The sequence below is a fragment of the Symphalangus syndactylus genome, chromosome 11, assembly GCF_028878055.3.
Source record: "Symphalangus syndactylus isolate Jambi chromosome 11, NHGRI_mSymSyn1-v2.1_pri, whole genome shotgun sequence".
In the NCBI taxonomy this organism is placed as follows: domain Eukaryota; kingdom Metazoa; phylum Chordata; class Mammalia; order Primates; family Hylobatidae; genus Symphalangus; species Symphalangus syndactylus.
In genome coordinates, this window is record NC_072433.2 from 96,328,187 (window position 1) to 96,346,348 (window position 18,162).

Genomic DNA, 18,162 nt, shown 5'->3' on the forward strand with positions numbered 1-18,162 from the left:
TGTCAAATTCTTAACTCTTGAAAGGTAATTAATATGTTTTTAAGAGTATTTTATCTGAAATGTTCATCAATCTCCAAAAAGTGGTGCTATAAACAATGATGGAAACCAAGTATATTTCCCTATGACTTTGCACATCAATGAAAAACATTTTTTTTCAAACCCTTATTCATGCACAAATAGTGGTAGTACTGAACCTATACTTTAGATTCATTACTTTATAGAGAAAACAGAAGCAGGTGATTACATGCCTTTGTCAAGGTCATGTTATTTCAAACACCACAATTTTGAGATGGGAAAAGGTGCACTCCAAAAATTATTAAAATGAGCTTGACATTGACCACTTAAATTCTAAGGCAGATTATTAAACAGATGGCATGTAAGGAGCTAGAAAAAAGAGGCAGTATGGATTCACTAAGAATGAGGCGTTAGCAGCTGACTTCATTTCCTTTCTTTAATATACTAGCACATTAGGCCACTTCCAAAGACAGCGCACAGTGCATCTGTCTGCCAAACACGACAAAATTTTTAGTGTCCGTTTTAGGAAAGATGAAGAAACAGGGGCATATGAAGTGACTGGTAGTTACTGCAACAACTGTAACCAAATTACTAATTAACGGATCACTCACCTTAAGTGCAGTGTATAGTGGCATTCCAAAGAGGGTCTGTATTGCATCCCATTCAATTCAACATGTATCAACAACTTAGAAAAAGCCACTAAATACCAAAGGTATGCTTTATCAAAATTGGAACACATGCAAGGCTAAGACAGAAAACCTGAATTCACAAGAACCTTCACAAATTAAATTCAGTAAGGATGAATGCTGTCCTTCAATTAGGTTAATAAGAGACTGTTTAAGTAAAGATTAGGCGGGGACTTGGCTTACCAGCAATACCTGTGAAGCTCGGCAAGAGACAGCAAACAGTATGACAGCCTGGCTAATAATGATGGTGGTAATAATAACATATACCAACCACAACAGCCACAGGAGAATAACTCTGAAGTTGGCAACAGTGCTCCTGAACCCTGCCCTAGTTCGACCACAGAACTGTGTTTAACTCTGAGCAACATACTTTAAGAGAAGGAGTGAAAGAGCCAACTCTAGGCTGGTCTGGAATAGATACCATGTAAGAGTTCAGAAAGTGTGAAGCCTGAAGAAGGATATGAAGAGGTGACCACACAGGAGAAACAGGACTATCTAATTTAACGTGTGCTGTTTATTATAGAGAAATTTGGTGACAATCTTCCAACAATGAAATTCATCCTTTGCAGGGGTGCCAAATGGCTCCATCCAGCAGTGGCTGAATGAAAATGATGATGAAATTATAAAAACATTGACAGTAGAGGTATACCACTGATGTTTCTAGCTCTGAGACTATTTTTCTAGTACATATTTAATCTATTAGAGGAAAATCAGAATTCTAAACTTTTTAAGCATCTAAACAAAATTAGTTTTTATCTAACTTTGTAAATTTTTTTGAGACAGCGTCTCACTATGTTGCCCAGGCTGCTCTTAAACTCCTGAGCTCAACCAATCCTCCTGCCTCAGGCCTCCTGAATAGCTGGGATTATAGGTGCGCACCACCATGCCTGGCTAGTCTTTGTCTAATTTAATGGCGTAATTTATCAGCACCCAATTGACCGTTCTGAAATGACTGAGTTCTCTGAACTGTTTGGGAACCATGAGGAATCTTGCTAAACAGTTAGATTTAATAATATTTCCATGCCTGATGTGGAGAAAACCACTGACGTGAGGTGGGCTCCCTTCCTTATTAAGGCTTTCTGCAGTCCCAAGTCAGTGTGGAAATCAGGTTCTGCTGAAACCTACGGGATAGCTAAGCATGTCAGGGAGGAGAAGGCAAGGACTCAAGAGACCCTACAGCAGTAGGAAGTCCATCAACTACTTCTGTCTGGCTCTTTCTAGGGCTTTCTTAGATTATAGTTCAAGGACTTTTAACATCACATGCTCAGTAGTGTTATCTGTCATTAACTCTAAATCCTTCAGGGGTTACATTATAGAAGTGATACAATTACACAATTAAATATTAGAAATGACCACTGAGTATATTCTGTTTATTGTTTATGATTTACACAGAAAACGATGGGCTGGGGTTGTAGAACAATAAACCAACCATTACATTTAGACCTGGGCTTTTGAAAAACTCGCATTCCATTTTAACAATTCATATGTATCTAACAAATACATAAATCCAGATCACAAATAATCTTAAGAGTTAGAGATAAACAATTAAGAAACACAAAAGAATAAGAAACACAAAAGAATACCACATAGATCTACCTTTAAATATCAGCATTCATATTATAAGAAGAAAATGTTAAAAAAAAATAAAATTAGGTTAAGTCACAACATAAAATACAGAAATAAGATAAATGCTATTTTATTAATATTCATACTTACTTCTAATTTACCTTCATATAGTCTTAACTTTTTCAAAAGGATCCAAGATATGACCAAATAATATTTTAGTATCTGAACTTGCCAGCCTTAGCTTACACCAGAGCTTACCATGAAAATTCTAAAACCTCAATTTTCTTTTTCCTTTTTAAAATTTAAGCCAACTCTTACTCAACTTTTCTCCTTCACAGCAGCTGTTTATAGATAGTAGGGAGCCAAGAATGAAGGACAGTAACAGATGGAAAGCAAAAAGTACAACAGCTATCTTAAGTTCAGCTCTCAACATTGCTGGTTGAGTTTGGAACCAAAACCTCTTAACAACTGGCAGATAATAGCTAAATCTTAACAGACAAAGAAGAAATATTTTCTTTGGGACAGCTGCTATCTAGAAGAAAACCAAGGTCCCTTAATATAGTCTAAATATAATGTGTGGCTTATTATAGAGAAATCTTTAGCAACGTAAGTTTAACCAGTAAGTGTCACAACTGATCAACAGTACTTAAAAGGAAACAAACAAAAATCACACTAGCCACAAATTTCCACCATATACACATGAAATTAATTTTAATCTGATTTGACTCCTTGACACTAACTGATCATTAATGAAATATGATATGGAAAGATCACAGAATAGAAAACAAGCAAAGATTAGTTTATACAACGGTGACTATATACATCAGAGGGAAAACATGCTAGCTAATGCAACATTAAGGCCTGAATGTAAGCATTTCCAAAGTCACAGAAGCCCCAAAGAACCCCTAAATTACAAATTCATCACATTACATGCATGCAATGTTCACTTTTGTTTTACCCATAAAAGGATACACAGTATTTTGCTGTAAATACCAGACACATTTACAATATATGCAAAAATTAGAATGCAAGTGTTATGTTCCTTATATTTAAGCCTCATATGTGCCAACAGTGAAAATTCATTTATTTTTAAGAATGAAAAAAGGAGACGGGATATACATACTCAGAGAAATTACACAAGTAAGATGTAACTCTGCATTTGGGAAGCCATATAAATATTCCTTTTATGTGCCCAAACTAAATTATCAATGTACCAATTAGATGGACGTACACTCACTATGTGCTTTACTATTTTACTTGCTCAAATGTTCTAACAGTCATCATTCTCTAGTGTTAACATCAAATCACATTTGTAAGTGAACTATTATGTCCATGTCTGCACATACTCGTCTACTGTGTGTGATCACCTGAAGGAGACACTGTGCATCTTAGTTTGGGGTTATATAATTACAAAGATGACCCTGTGCAAGTTTTCAGACCTTCCAAAATACTGTAAAGCAAAATTACCTTAAACTAACTATATCCAATATTAAACAAATGTGCCATGAGTGTTCTGGGCCTTCAAGTATAATTTTAACCAAGGAGAAACAGGTTGGGTAAGAGGTTAGAAAGAGTTTCATAAGGCCATCTAATTCAGCTCATTGTACCAAGCCCTGAGCACACTAGAATCTTTGTATGCTTTATTAACCTTACGTTAAGCATATCCACTGGTTTCATTAAGGATTTTACTACCTAACTTTATTTCAGGGGGAGTTACGTCTACGATTTAAAACTTTTGTAATGTTCTGGCCAAAATTTTAGCCTTCATTTGGCATTCTGAAAAGTCCTAATTTTAAACAAAAATGGACTTTCTGAAAAATTTCTCAGCATATGAACCAAGAGGTTATGATACAGTAAAACCAAAGGGACTAGTGAAAAAGCATACTATAGAATTTGTTTCATTTCCACTGAAACCAGATTTTACTACTGTTGGGAACACAGTCTTTACATTTGATGCAAACAGGACAGCTTAATTATAATCACTTAGTGGCAGTATTACAGACAAAGCCAATAACGTACGGCACACAGATGATTATTTATTCTGGAGAGAGTCAACTGATAAGCTTGGCTTTACAATTAACACAAACATATTCAACTAAAGAAAATGGATGCACTGTCTCAACATTCAGCTTGAAAATGTTTAATACTTTCTGCAAACCTAAATTTAGTTTAGAAAGGTTAATATTCTTTCTAAACTATGGCATATACTATATATAGCATTTTTAAATATATTTATATATAATTATTTGCACATGAGATTTAGAAGGAATTTGCAGATTTACTTCGATACACTGATCTCATTTCAACTGTCAAGGTTTAGGGCGCTTCTGCAATACTGTCATTTGAAGGTGGGGCATCAGGATCAGGCTCAGAGGAAGGAGCTGCAGATGCTTCAATAACCGCAGGTGGGAAATGACGGCGGCACACAGGGCATGTTCCCGACTGGAGAAAAAAAAAATGTTAAGAGCCACCAGAATCATCTTAACTGCCACACAAGTAACTTAATAAAGAAAAAACAGTATCATTATCCTAATAATAAGAATCTTAACAACAAAAAACAAATGTCAAATCCACACAATGCAGAAAGACCTAATTTTAATACTTTTTCCTCTGTGCCCAATCAGACTCTAGTTTCTTTGAGGGTAAACGATGTCTCTTATTCTGTTCATATCTTTAAGGTCATTCATCCTTCTTCATTTAGTGAGTTTTAATTAAGAGCTGCTAAACTCAGCAGTGATGCAACGGCAGAGGGTGAGCAAAGAATCATAACACATGCCCACATGGAGGTCAGAGTTTAGCTCAACAATAATCTGAACTGAATTATCATTATTTAGTCTATTATGCGTTTATCAGAGAAACCACAGACCTACTTTAATTCACACCAAATCATTTATGATTTATTTATCATTTATGATTTGGTGTGAATTAAAGAAGGTCTACGGCGAATTAACGTAGGTCTATGGGAAATTAAAGCCTCATTTTAAGGTAGCACAGATATGTCAAAGCAGATGGACTTCAGACTTTCTTTCTAAGCCATGACATTTCTTTCCAAAAAGAGATAGAGTGTTAGGTGCCTTCTAAATGACAAAACAATCAACCACAGACCATGGAGAGAAGGTACGAAGGGGAAAGCAGTTATACTAGAAGCACAACATTCTAGGACCAATGGACGATTATAGAGCTATGTTATCTGATAACAGATTATGCCCCTGCAAATCTGGTCTTTTTCCCAAAGAGAACTCCCTGCTGGAAGGGAGGCTGAAGAGATCATGCTGTTGAAGGCGACAAAGAACTGTATCTTGGGAACATTCTCCCCAGAAAAAAAGCAGGAAAGGCTTCACACTAAGGTATTTCCTGAGAGCAGAAAGACTGAAGACACCGTTACCTTGGGTTATAGCAAATTCTCAAGTATAATTCAAGGCTGTACAACATATATTGTTTACCGTTTAAGAATTCATTTCAGGCCAGGCGCGGTGGCTCATGCCTGTAATCCCAGCACTTTGGGAGGCCGAGGTGGGCGGATTGCCTGAGCTCAGGAGTTCGCAACCAGCCTGGGCAACACGGTGAAACCCCGTCACTACTAAAATACAAAAAATTAGCTGAGCGTGGTAGTGTGTGCCTGTAGTCCCAGCTACTCGGGAGACTGAGGCAGAACTGCTTGAACCTGGAAGGCAGAGGTTGCAGTGAGCCGAGACAGCGCCATTGCACTCCAGCCTGGGTGACAGTGAGACTCCGTCTCAAAAAAAACAAAAACAAAAACAAAAAACTCATTTCAGCAAACATTTATTGTGTACTTGCCATAAAGTTTGGGCCCCAACAGTACTATTTTAGAGTCAAATAGATGAGCGTGGTCTTGGTGAACTACATACTAGCTATTTAAACTCAGACAAGTAACAATCATTAGAAAACAGGAATAAAGATACCAATAAGTCCTAAAGTACTGTGAGGATTAAAGGAGAAATCATGAATCATTAAAGAGGAATCATCTAACAGTGACTGACACACAGCAGGCACACAAAACACTGCTTCTTAAGTCTCTGAAGCTATCGTAGGAGTTTAAAGACAGCATTTATTAAGGACAGAAAAGGTGGAATTTAAACTGCACCTACCTATATCATCTAATCTTACAGACGGTATAGGGAAAAATCATGCCAGACTTCAGGAGCAAATGCATAGAAACATGAGCAAGTGTACAGAAAAGTAAATCTGAAGAAACAGGTTGGGGTCTAAATCACAGAAGGCCTTGAATGTCAAGATTAAAACTTCAGATTATTCCGCAGGTGACTGGAGGTCCCTCTCTTTCTTTCATGAGAAGGGAAGTACATTATCAGAACTACATTTCAGAAAATGCCTTTAATGATGGCATGATAGATAATGAAGACTTGGAAGGGTGAAGGGATAGGAAGGGGGGAAGATGATGAGAAATTAGTTAATGGGTATAATGTATGTTATCCAGGTGATGGGATATCCTAAAAGCCCTGACTTGACCACTGCGTAACCTATGCATGTAACAAAGTTGCACATGTACCCCACAGATGTATGCAAATAAAAAAGAAATGAAAAGAAAGTACCTCTAAAGGAAGTAAGGAAATAAAGTAGGTCACTACAATAGTAGTTAAGACAACAAGGGTTGAAGGTCTAATGTATGGGAGTAGAAATGAAATGAGGGAATGGACCTCACAGACTCAGCCATGCTCAAAAATCTTAAGAGTTGGTGGCTCTGCATTTTCTGCTTCCCCAATAATTTTAGTAACACCTACTTCCACTACTACCACCATCATGTACAGACACTGAAAAAGTCATTTTCTACTGAATTCTAACTTTCATTAGTAATAAGTTTACCACTGCTTTTCCTATACTATATGTTTACTATGTGCCAAACACTATATTAAATTGATCACTTTAACTGTTATAAAAACTTTAACTCTTATAAAAACACTAGAGGTTGGTATATTGTACGGCACAGCCATCTAGGCCGTATTAACAAAATGCCAGATAAACAGGTTAAGAAAAATCACCTAAAATATTATTTCCCAAATTACGTTCTGGGAGAAGGGAGAGAGCAAGGACAGCAGTATTTTAAAACTAATTCAGAATCCAGCATTATACCTCAATCCAGAATACCAGGAAGTCTCATGGGACTTGAGACACACATGATCTCTACGCAGGCAATACGCCCCAAATAGTACACATTAGCACGTGCTGTTTACTGAAGACTGCTAGCTGGTCTTTGTAACTTGCATCATAAGTTTGTATTTGTGATTTTGTTGTTAATAAAATAAAAACACCTCTAATTCTAGTAACAGCTTTCATCTGATATGATTTGTAAACTATTTACTGGGCACTTACTACCTGACAGGCACTATGGGTTATCTCATACAGAGATATTTTATAAAAGAACAGTGAACATTTCTAAACTGGATTTCAGAGATTTTAAGCGGAGTTTTGAGAAGAATGAAGTGGCAGATAGAAATAGAGGAACAGCAAAGAAAGGAAAAGGAAAGAGAGGGAAGGAAGGAAAGGAATGGGAAAAGGGAAGGAGAAAAAAAGCACTGGTTATAGGGAAGAAAGGGAGTTGTATTCCTAAGTAGATAATTTGGGAAAGTGACTTGGGAATTCCTAGTGAGCTGGATGGTTAATATCCTTTATGCAAAAAGAAGAGTTCACAGAGAAGACTGAAATAAAACACTTCCTTTATTTAAATAATTCAAATATGCTTAAGATTTATTGGGTAAATATTTGAAGACAATATATAAAAATTGGAATAGGAGCTACTTGGTAGTTTATTAAGTATCTCTCATATACATTTCAGAAACACCAACCTGTATTAGCAGAACAGCTGTATATTGTTATAGTACTTTGAGTAGTGCCAAAGGCTTCTCTGCTTTAGATACTTTGGAAAACACCAAATTTCAGGGTTATGATTAAAATTCTAATCAGCTTTATTCTAAAATGATTTTTCAGATATTTAATCACTTCCTAAAATGATTAAAAACATTATTATTCTCTATATTGTTTTTAGACAATGTTAGTAAAATACTTTCATATTATCCCTGATCTATAATCATTAAATGCAACCAGTTTTTAACAATGAATTAAAAAGTACTACACATTTGTGGCTAAATAAAACAGGTTTAAAAGATACTACTATTGGCTGGGCATGGTGGCTCACGCCTGAAATCCCAGCACTTTGGGAGGCTGAGGCAGGCAGATCACCTGAGGTCAGGAGTTTGAGACCAGCCTGACCAACATGGCGAAACTCTGTCTCTACTAAAACTATAAATAATTAGCCAGGCTTGGTGGTGGGAGCCTGTAATCCCAGCTACTTGGGAGACTGAGGCAGGAGAATTGCTTGAACCCTGGAGGCAGAGGTTGTGGTGAGCCGAGATCGAGCCACTGCACTCCAGCCTAGGTGACAAGAGCGAAACTCTGTCTCACAAAAAAAAAAAAAAAGATACTATTATTATTAATTTGCAGAAGACACTATTAAAGTATTAATTTTTAAATTTTTAAATTAATTATTCTATCACTCACCTTTTGTAGCCAAATTGAGACACAAGGTTTGTGAAAGAAATGGTGACAGGGCAACTCTGTTGCTATATCATCCTTAATATACTCACTGCAACAGATTGGACAGCATTGTTCCTGACCAATAGCTGAAAACAACAAATAATTTAGATCAATCACACGTAGTTCAATTTTAATAAAACTGAAAAGCAACATATTATACTCATAGAAGATACCTCTGAAAGACGAAAGAGTCAGTCTTTGATCAGTTAATTGGGCAGGCATTTCTGTCTAATACTTGGCAATCTGGAATCTAATAAACACTGCTTTTGTAAAAAAGCTGACAGGAACATTTGTCTCAGCCTATCACTTGAAAATTAAAAACATTCTTGTACTAGGTGAAAGTTTGTGAATATCTGGTTTCTATTAAAAAAAAATCTAAAGTTTCTAATAATCAAGAATTTAATTATCTAGGTACATTGATAATATACTTAAATGTACAACGTGTTCTTCAACATGTGAGATCAACTTTGCCCTTACCGGTGTGATCTTCAAGAACAAGGGTCTCTGGAAGACCATCAATGCTTTCCTTACTGGCTGGTGGATTGGCCACCTCAACATCCACTGCAAGAGACTCTAAATGTGCCAGAGCAGTCTGAAAAACAAAAGGTACAGTTCTTTGTTAGAAATACCTTAAAACAGTAACAGAAAACTATTTTTTAGGGTACCTCCAAAATGATATCACCATTATTCTCTTTTTGTTAGTTTCTTTTGCTTTTCTCCAAAATGATATCACCATTATTCTCTTTTTGTTAGTTTCTTTTGCTTTAGTCCTTTGCTCCTTTTGCCTTTTCAGAAGGAACTACCACCATCACCAACAAACCAAAACATTAAATATACACACAGAGCCCAACTTTCTACATGTGAAATAAAAATATACCTTGTCTCAGCCGGGCGTGATGGCTCATGCCTGTAATCCCAGCACTCTGGGAAGCCAAGGCGGGGTGGGTCACTTGAGGTCAGGAGTTCAAGACCAGCCTGACCAACATGGTGAAATCCCGTCTCTAGTAAAAAAAAAAAAAAATACAAAATTAGCAGGGCGTGGTGGCACATGCCTGTAATCCCAGCTACTTGGGAGGCTGAGGCAGAAGAATTGCTTGAACCCAGGAGTTAGAGGTTGTAATGCACCGAGACCATGCCATTGCACTCTAGCATGAGCAACAAGAGCGAAACTCCATCTCAAAAAAAAAAAAAAAAAAAAAAAAAAAAAAAAAAAAAGCAGGTCGTGGTAGAGTGTGCCTATAATCCCAGCTACTGGGGAGACTGAGACAAGAGAATCGCTTGATCCTGGGAGGCAGAGGTTGCAGTGAGCTGAGATCATCACGCACTCCAGCCTGGGTGACAGCGCAAGACTCTGTCTCAAAAAAAAAAAAAAAAAAAATCTACCTTGTCTCAATAATCATCTACTTTTCCCTATTTATATTTTGAAGGAGTGGTTACTTTTTCCAACTGTTGGTTCCTATGTGAGATCAGTAACATGAAAGAAAGTAATAAACATTTTGGAAAGGTTCACTTCATGAAAGATAAAATGTGGCTGAGGCTACTAGAAGCTCCAAGTATGGAAGCAAATAATGCACTCCTGAATGGCTGTATCTACTACTGGCATGGATTTGGCCCACCCACAATACCAGCTCACAAGTATTACTAGGTTATCTGGGTTGTGAATTTCATTTACAGGTTCAAATATCTGTGTCAAATTACTGTTCTAAGAAGGATGGAAAGAACACCAGATCATGTGATCATCGGGGATGCGTCATCCTCATCCTTTCCAGCTCTAATTAGACCAGAACAGCAGTTGAGACTTTTGTTTTTTTGTCTGCAACCTGTACAATTACTTGCTCTTGGTGCACATGCTGCTTCCCCTGCCTGGTGCTTTCTGTCCATCCTTTAAGTCCCATCACTCCCTCAGGGACTGCATAAGTCCTGTCTCTTCCATGAAGCCTATGTCAGTGGTCCTAGACTACACTAGTATCCTTCTGAACTGCTACTGTATTCAAAGAATTGGTATGACACAGTTTAATTATTACTTGTTAGTATTATATCCTAATTACAGCATCATAAGATCATGGAGCTATGAAAGACCTTGGCTTCTTTTTAGGGATGAAAAACTTGAAGGAAATTTGACAGCTATCAAAACTGGGCCTCCCCTCCTGGTTGGAGTGCAGAATATTGCAGCTGCTACAGAAAACAGCCTAACAATTCCTCAAAATTAAAAACAGAATTATCACATAATCCAGCAATTCTAGTTCTGGGTATATACCCAAAAAGAACTGAAAGCAGGGACTAAAACAAGTATCTGTACACCCACGTTCACTGCAGCATTATTCACAAGAGCCAAAAGGTGGAAGCAAATCAACTGTTCATTGATGGATGGATGAATACGCAAAATGTGATGTACACATACAGTGGAATATTACTCCGCCTTGAAAAGGAAGGAAATTCTAACACATGCCACAACATGGATGAACCTTGAAGACATTATGCTAAGTGAAATAAGCCAGTCACAGAAGGATAAGTACTGTATGATTCTTATATGAGATACCTAAAGTAGTCAAATTCATTGAGACAGAAAACAGAATGGTGGTTGCCAGGGGCTGGAGAGATGGGAAAATGGGGAGTTACTGTTTACAGCAATGTGAATACACTTAATTACACTGAACTGTACACTTTAAAAAATTGTAGCAATAGTAAATTTTATGTTATGTTTATTTTACCATAATAAAAAAAATGAACAAGCCGGGGTTCCCATATAGAAGAAGAATTCTGCCTGATAGCTTAGCTAACACTCTATTCTTTTGGATGGCAAACATAATATTTATACATGCCTAAGGTCCTACCATAGATATTCCCAAAAAGAATTTGAGATGACTTATAATAGGGATTACAACTTGCTTTGGGCCAAGCCCAAAGCAAAATCAGGACTAAAAAAGGAAAAAGCAAAAGGGTTCACCAAGAGTTAATAAACATAGTTAATATTATTGAACACCAAATTTGACTCTGGATATGCAGAGAAACACTGCAAAAAGAAAGAAACACTGTTCCAGTAACTGAATTATTGCTTCTCAGCTGCAAATACACCTTTCATTTCTGCCCTTTGAAAACCGATTTGGGCCTTTTAAATATTTTTCCTTTTGTTAGCTGACATGATTTTAAGTTTTGTCAGTAGAAGGCGCTGGAGAGACACAAGGAAAGGACTTTGCTTCATGGTTTCCTTGGGCTTGCCCCTGCAGTGTGCCAGGCTTCCCTGTGCACAGATGGCTTCTCCAGCATCAGGCTCCTCCAGTGTGGGTGGCTTCTCCAGTGCCTGGCTCTTGAAGCACATGCCGCTTATCCAGTAACTGGTAATTGCAGGACAAGGTGGCCAGCAGCTTCTCCTTGTACTCATCTTAGGTGGTTCTGCAGCAGAGTACCTAGAGGTACTCACTGTGAAGTTTCTCTTGCCCAGAGGGCAGATTTTTGCCAAGTTCCAGAAGGCAAATTTCCAGCAAGCTCTGACGGCATAGTACCATAAATACTCCTCCATAAGCCATGGCTGTGTCCTTCCCAATAAGGTCTGGCTCTCAGCCTTAGAGGGGAGGGAAGTAGAGTGCTCTATCTCAGCCCTAAAGCTGTTCCTTAAATCTGCTAATCCTATATTCTTTAGAGTTTGCTTTACTTCCTACTAGCCAATCCCTTGGTATTCTAAACTTCTGTTGTAGTTAATATATACAGTAAATTTTCCCTGTTCAAATTACTGTATTTCTCTCTCTTGGGACTGAACTCAGGCTGGTATAGAATTCATATTAAGAGTGGTCCCAGGACACAGAACTGCAAGAAAAGGATTTGGGGGTTGGTTTGGTTACGCCTGTTGAGCTTGAGCTCAGTGCTGAGCTCCTTGCCAATGAGAATGGGATGCTATTAATCCATAGTTTGTAGTGGCATCACAATTAATCAAGGTATCACAGTGGTTGACAGTGATGAAGGTCCAACTGAAGCATGTGTCTTGAGAGCCCAGATAGCTGCTATACTTGACCTTACGGCACCAGTGATCTAACTGTAAAAATCTTGATGTGAGATGGATTATTAAGAGTGCCCTTGTGCACTTACAGAAAAAAATTACAAACTCAGGTCTCTTAAACCTCACAATAGGGTATGAGAGCCAGAAAGCATCCACGACAGCCCTAAAAGATGCTCTTGCTCCTAAAAGTCAAACACAAAATGCAATTGTGTGGATTGCTAAATGAAAATTAGAGTTGACTTCTTAGTCTCATCAAATTTCTCAAAAGTTTTAACATTGATTGGTTAAGGAATAAGATTCTGAAACCTGGAATGAAGACATCTGGCTGAACTCTGAGGAAACTGATAATTTTGAATCCCCAAGTCACTCTGAGCCTCCTGTTACCAGTGGAAATAGTGTGCCCTCCACAGACCAGGCTTCCTCTGCTTGAAAACCCTGTGATAATCTCACCTGGAGTGTGAATCTCTTACTGCTTTCATGCCCAACAGTAAAGTTACCAGAAAACTACAGCAGACAAAAAAAGAAAGAACTGAAGATATAAATAATGTAGGTCTGGGTTACCCTACCAAGTAAAGAATCCTAACCAGCTGAGTGAGCTTCTGGCTGAGGGCAGGGAAAATATGACTGGGTCATGGAAGAAGGAAGTTATAGCTATCATTCATTCACAGTGTCATGAGCAAATACAGAACAAGGATTAGTAATTTTGCATATTTTATGTGCTTGTTTTATGTATGTGCTTATTTGTGTATGTTAACAGTTTACTTTTCCTCTTTCCCATTTCTATTTCAATATGCCAGTTGTTGGAAGTTAAATTTGCAATTTAGTCTTTATATAAGAGAATATTCAGTGTTACTATGAATGTGTGGAGTAATGCATAACTAGTGATGGATACAATGACTCTTGGAACTAGCCATCTGCTCATTCTGGGGAATGGGTGAAACTTCATTTGTAGTAATAGCTGTATTTTGTTGGGTGGAAATACAAATGTATTGATGGATGGAAATTTAAATGTGCATTGAAAGGTATATATGGAAGCCAAGTTACCAAAGTGCTGGAATGTTTCATTTATGGAATTATTGCTCCACAAATCCAAATTCACGATTGTGTCAGCTCTGTGAAAATCTGGGCCGTTTAAATACTTTCCCTCCTAACAGCTGGCATGACGCTAAGCTTTGTTCACAGAGGATGTTGAAGAACACTGCTGGAGGAAAGGGCCTTCCTTCTGTCCCAGTGTGCTTGCTTGACAGAGCACACTGGGACTAGTGTGGTGTTCATGGCTTTCTCTAGCACTAGACTCCTACAGTGCACACAGCTTCTCTAGCAGCCAGTTCCTGTAATGCATTTAGTAGGTGGCAGACTCCCCAAGCATCCATGTTGGACAGTTCTGCAGCACAGCGCTTCCAGTTAGACACCTTCCTATGAATAGCTTTCCTCAGCACCCTAAAAGAGCTGACTTCCAGCAAGTTTCACCAGCACATATCAAAGTGACTTCTCTCTCATATAGCAAGCCACAGCTGTGCCATTTCCATCAAGGTCTAGACCTCAGCCCTGAGATGGACTAGGGACTCTTCCTTGGGTTGTCCTAGCTTTGCCTAACAGGTGGTGGCTGCTCCTTATATGCGCTTTTCCCATATTCTTTGTAATTATCTTTATTTCCTACTAGCCAATCCCTTGTTACTCTACTTCTTTGTTCTAGTTTAGAATTCTTTATATTGAACTTTCCCACTGTGAGATAGGAAATGGAAGGTAAGATCCTGTTATCAGTCCCTTTCCTTCTCACATAGCTATAATTATGAATCTCCTCCAATTCCCCATATGTACTACTCAAGATAGAACCTGCTTGCAAGAACTCATTTGTGCTACACATAAACAAAAGATATTATTTATAGTAACCTTCATTTGGGGAGGTTATTCCAGGCTAATTACGCTTTGATGTATGTTTGTCTCAATGGGTTCATTATCTCTTTCTAATGATTATCTGCACATTTGCAGTGCTAATAACACCTGAAATTTCATATATGTAAAAATAACTTATTGCCTTGGTACTGTCATATATTTAAGATGATCCAGGATCACTTATAAGCAACACAAGCAAAAGATAGCATTTTAAGCCACTGGTATGAAAACCTGTAAAAATTAAAAAAAAAAAAAAAACTATCTATACCTTTAGGCAGTACAATGTATTTACAATAGTTAGTCCAAGAGGCAGAAAGACAACTAGTCTAAATCACCCAATCTAGAATACATATAGGTTTAAAGTAGTATAATCCTTTATCAGCACAAAATTTTGTTCTAAAGAATAAAATACAATTCAGTTTTTAAACAATGAAGATAGTAATACCGATTCTGAATGATCACCACTGAATCCAGATTTGTTCACTGATTACACCAGTTAGTTGACTATTGATTTGAATAAACCTATATGAATATACCATTTATTGAGAGCTTCCCAATACAACTAGGTATTTTGCCAAAGGCTTTAACACAATCTCACAATAACCCATCAGGTAGATTTTATTATTCCCATTTTGTAAATGAGAAAGCTAAAGCTTAGAGAGGTTAAGTGAATTGTCCAAGGTCACACAGCCTAACTCTTTAACACAAAAGCCCACCTTCTTAACCTCCACATTACAGCCTTCCTAGTGCCTACACCTGGGTGTATGCAGGTGCTATAGTGAGTATGTAAAGACTTCACAAGGGGCCCGTGGGTATGGACAGTCTTAAGATAATCAGTTTCAATAAGCTTCCATAGGTAAAATCTTTCTTCAAACTGATCCACGTAAGAATGCACCTGCAGTATATCATGCTGGTTCTCTGTTCTAACATTGTTTATACTTGCCTTTCTTCCACTTTATAAATAAAAGCATACTTCTTACCCATTCAGAGGGACAATCTGAAGTACTGAGGTAGAACTGAACTCTAATGACTAAGTAACAAATCTTTTGGGTGGCTTCCAATCCTTTGCTTTTAAAATAACAAAAAACAAAAAAAAACGGAAGGAATCTAAAGAATATCTAGACAAGTTGATGTAAGTCTGGGCAAATATCTCAAAAGAATTCAGTGACAATGCCATAATAAACTCCTTCCATTCCTATTAATTTATTTAGGTGAACAACGTTTTTCAACCTTACAATCATAAGATGAAAATCAGAAGTAAATTTATGCTGAAATATGTCTCATTCTGGTAATAAATAAAATTCACTCATAACTGGGAAAGGATAATGCCTCCTTCTCATTAGATTCACTTCCTACAAAATACTTATCAAAATTCATAATTTATTTTTGATTATTTGGATACTATTAATTGTAACTCAATTTAACTACTTTTTACATTAAAAATTTTAAACATTTTTTAGCGAAGAAGTATGATAAAGTAAACACTACTACCTAGATTTATGCTGAAAAATTTCAGATGTCAACATAAACGTGCAAGGGGATTTTTTCAAAATCCATTTTGAAAAGTAGAAAAGTTTCAAAAAGTTAAAGCTGTTTAAGATTTTACTCTCTCCTCACTCAAATTAGAGACACAGATATAAGGAGACAAATACATATTGCCAGTATTTTCACCAAAAGCCACTACCTGAAAAGAATGACCAATCTAGTATTGGAAAAATAACAGAAATGAAACTACTTCCAAAAAGTTATAGGGCTGCTTGAGAAACAAACAAAAACAAGCAGTTTGTTTTTGTTTCATTTAAAGAGTGTTAGTGTTAAATATAAAAGAAATAATCATAAATTATGTTTGTTTCATTTTAAAAAATGATTAAATAAATGCATACCAAACATAGAAAAACAGATTTCTGGAGAGTGACAGGAAGACAACTGTACTGATTTTCTAGGAGTGAAACATCTCAATCAAATTCAAATAAATTAAATCAGAGCACTAAAACGTGAAGAAGCTGATAAGCTTTAGAGGAGAGAGATGCTTAAAGCCATTAAACAGAGGCAGAAGTATAGACTGGTAGGAATAATGCCACTGAGTTCACTATTGGTAGACGCCAACAATGTTTGAAACTGCAAGTTCTTGTCTGCCTTTTGTTTTAGTTCACTGCTAGTGCCTTTACCTAGCATGACCTCTCAAGACCAGTCTCTCTGGTTCTTCTTTCAAGATGCCAAATGTCACATTCCCCACTAGTAACAAATACTAAAACATTTTATTCTCAATACTTCTTTTTAAAGTTATCTTCATATTGTAGGTAATCATAAACCACTAGCATAAAATGAAAGACTAAATGTTGTGAAATCAGACCCTAGAACAGATCAAAGAGTTATTTAGCACAAGGAAATGAGTGATCCTTAATCTTTATATATTTCTGATGCAAGTTACCATGCTACACCATTATTTCTTACGTGTCAGAATTTGCCAAGGCAGGTTAAATAATTTGGCAAAAATCCTAAGTGTATCCTATCTCATGATGTTCTTTCTGACTTTTTTCCTAGTATAGAGTATTTCTGCTATGGTTACTTTGAGAAAAACATTCACCATAAAGTGTAATTGAAAGCAATCTCCATGGACAGTTACATATGTAAAAAAAAGTGATGACAAAGCAGAGCTAGCATAAATGTACGTGAACATGTATACGCACGCATGTGTGTGTGCAGATGGACAGATATCTAATATCTATAGATATCTATATCTATATTAGATGTCTATATCTAATAGATATCTAACATATAATATACAATATATTAGAGATAATTTAAAGACAAATTTATCAAATATATATTAGAGAGAGGTAATATATTAGATATATAAATATATTATTAAATATATCGATATTAGATAGGTACCTGCTATCTAATTTGTCAATCTAAACTAGACTTTCTGGCTGGGCACGGTGACTCATGTCTATAATCCCAGTGCCATGGGAGGCCAAAGTAGGAAGATTGCTTCAGGGCAGGAGTTTGAGACCAGCCTGGGTAACATAATGAGACCCTATCTCTACCAAAAAACCCCACAAAAAACCCAAACCAGGTCTGATGGCCCATATCTGTAGTCCCCGCTACCTGGGACAGGCTAAGGTGGGCTGATCGCTTGAGCCCAGGAGTTCAGGGCTGTAGTAAGCTATGACTGCACCACTGCACTCCAGCTTGGGCGACAGAGTGAGATTTCGTCTCAAAAATAAATAAATACATAAACTGGACTTTCTAATCTCAGAAAATTTAAAGACAAAATACATTATAATGCTCCTAAAAGTTCTTGCCAATTTTTTGTTCTCTCACCTGCGGCTCATTCACCAGTCATTTCTGTACCTATATTTTGGAAATCACTTTGGAAATAGTGATTTAAAGAAAGACTTATTTTAATGAAATCCACTGGTACAGTAGTAG

General features: G+C 37.0%; 1 protein-coding gene across 2 annotated transcripts in view; it reads right to left on the bottom strand.

The window, feature by feature from the left end:
* Window positions 1-2,041: 2,041 nt before the first annotated feature.
* Window positions 2,042-18,162, bottom strand: part of PJA2 (praja ring finger ubiquitin ligase 2) — a 72,761-nt gene continuing 56,640 nt past the window's right edge. For both annotated transcript variants that reach the window (XM_063612892.1, XM_055298133.2), the window contains 3 exons: window positions 9,315-9,429; window positions 8,802-8,923; window positions 2,042-4,709 (listed from right to left, as the gene is read on the bottom strand). In XM_063612892.1, the coding sequence (XP_063468962.1) occupies window positions 4,584-4,709; window positions 8,802-8,923; window positions 9,315-9,429 (363 nt within the window). In that variant the 3' untranslated portion in view covers window positions 2,042-4,583. The remainder of the gene's footprint in view (window positions 4,710-8,801; window positions 8,924-9,314; window positions 9,430-18,162) is intronic.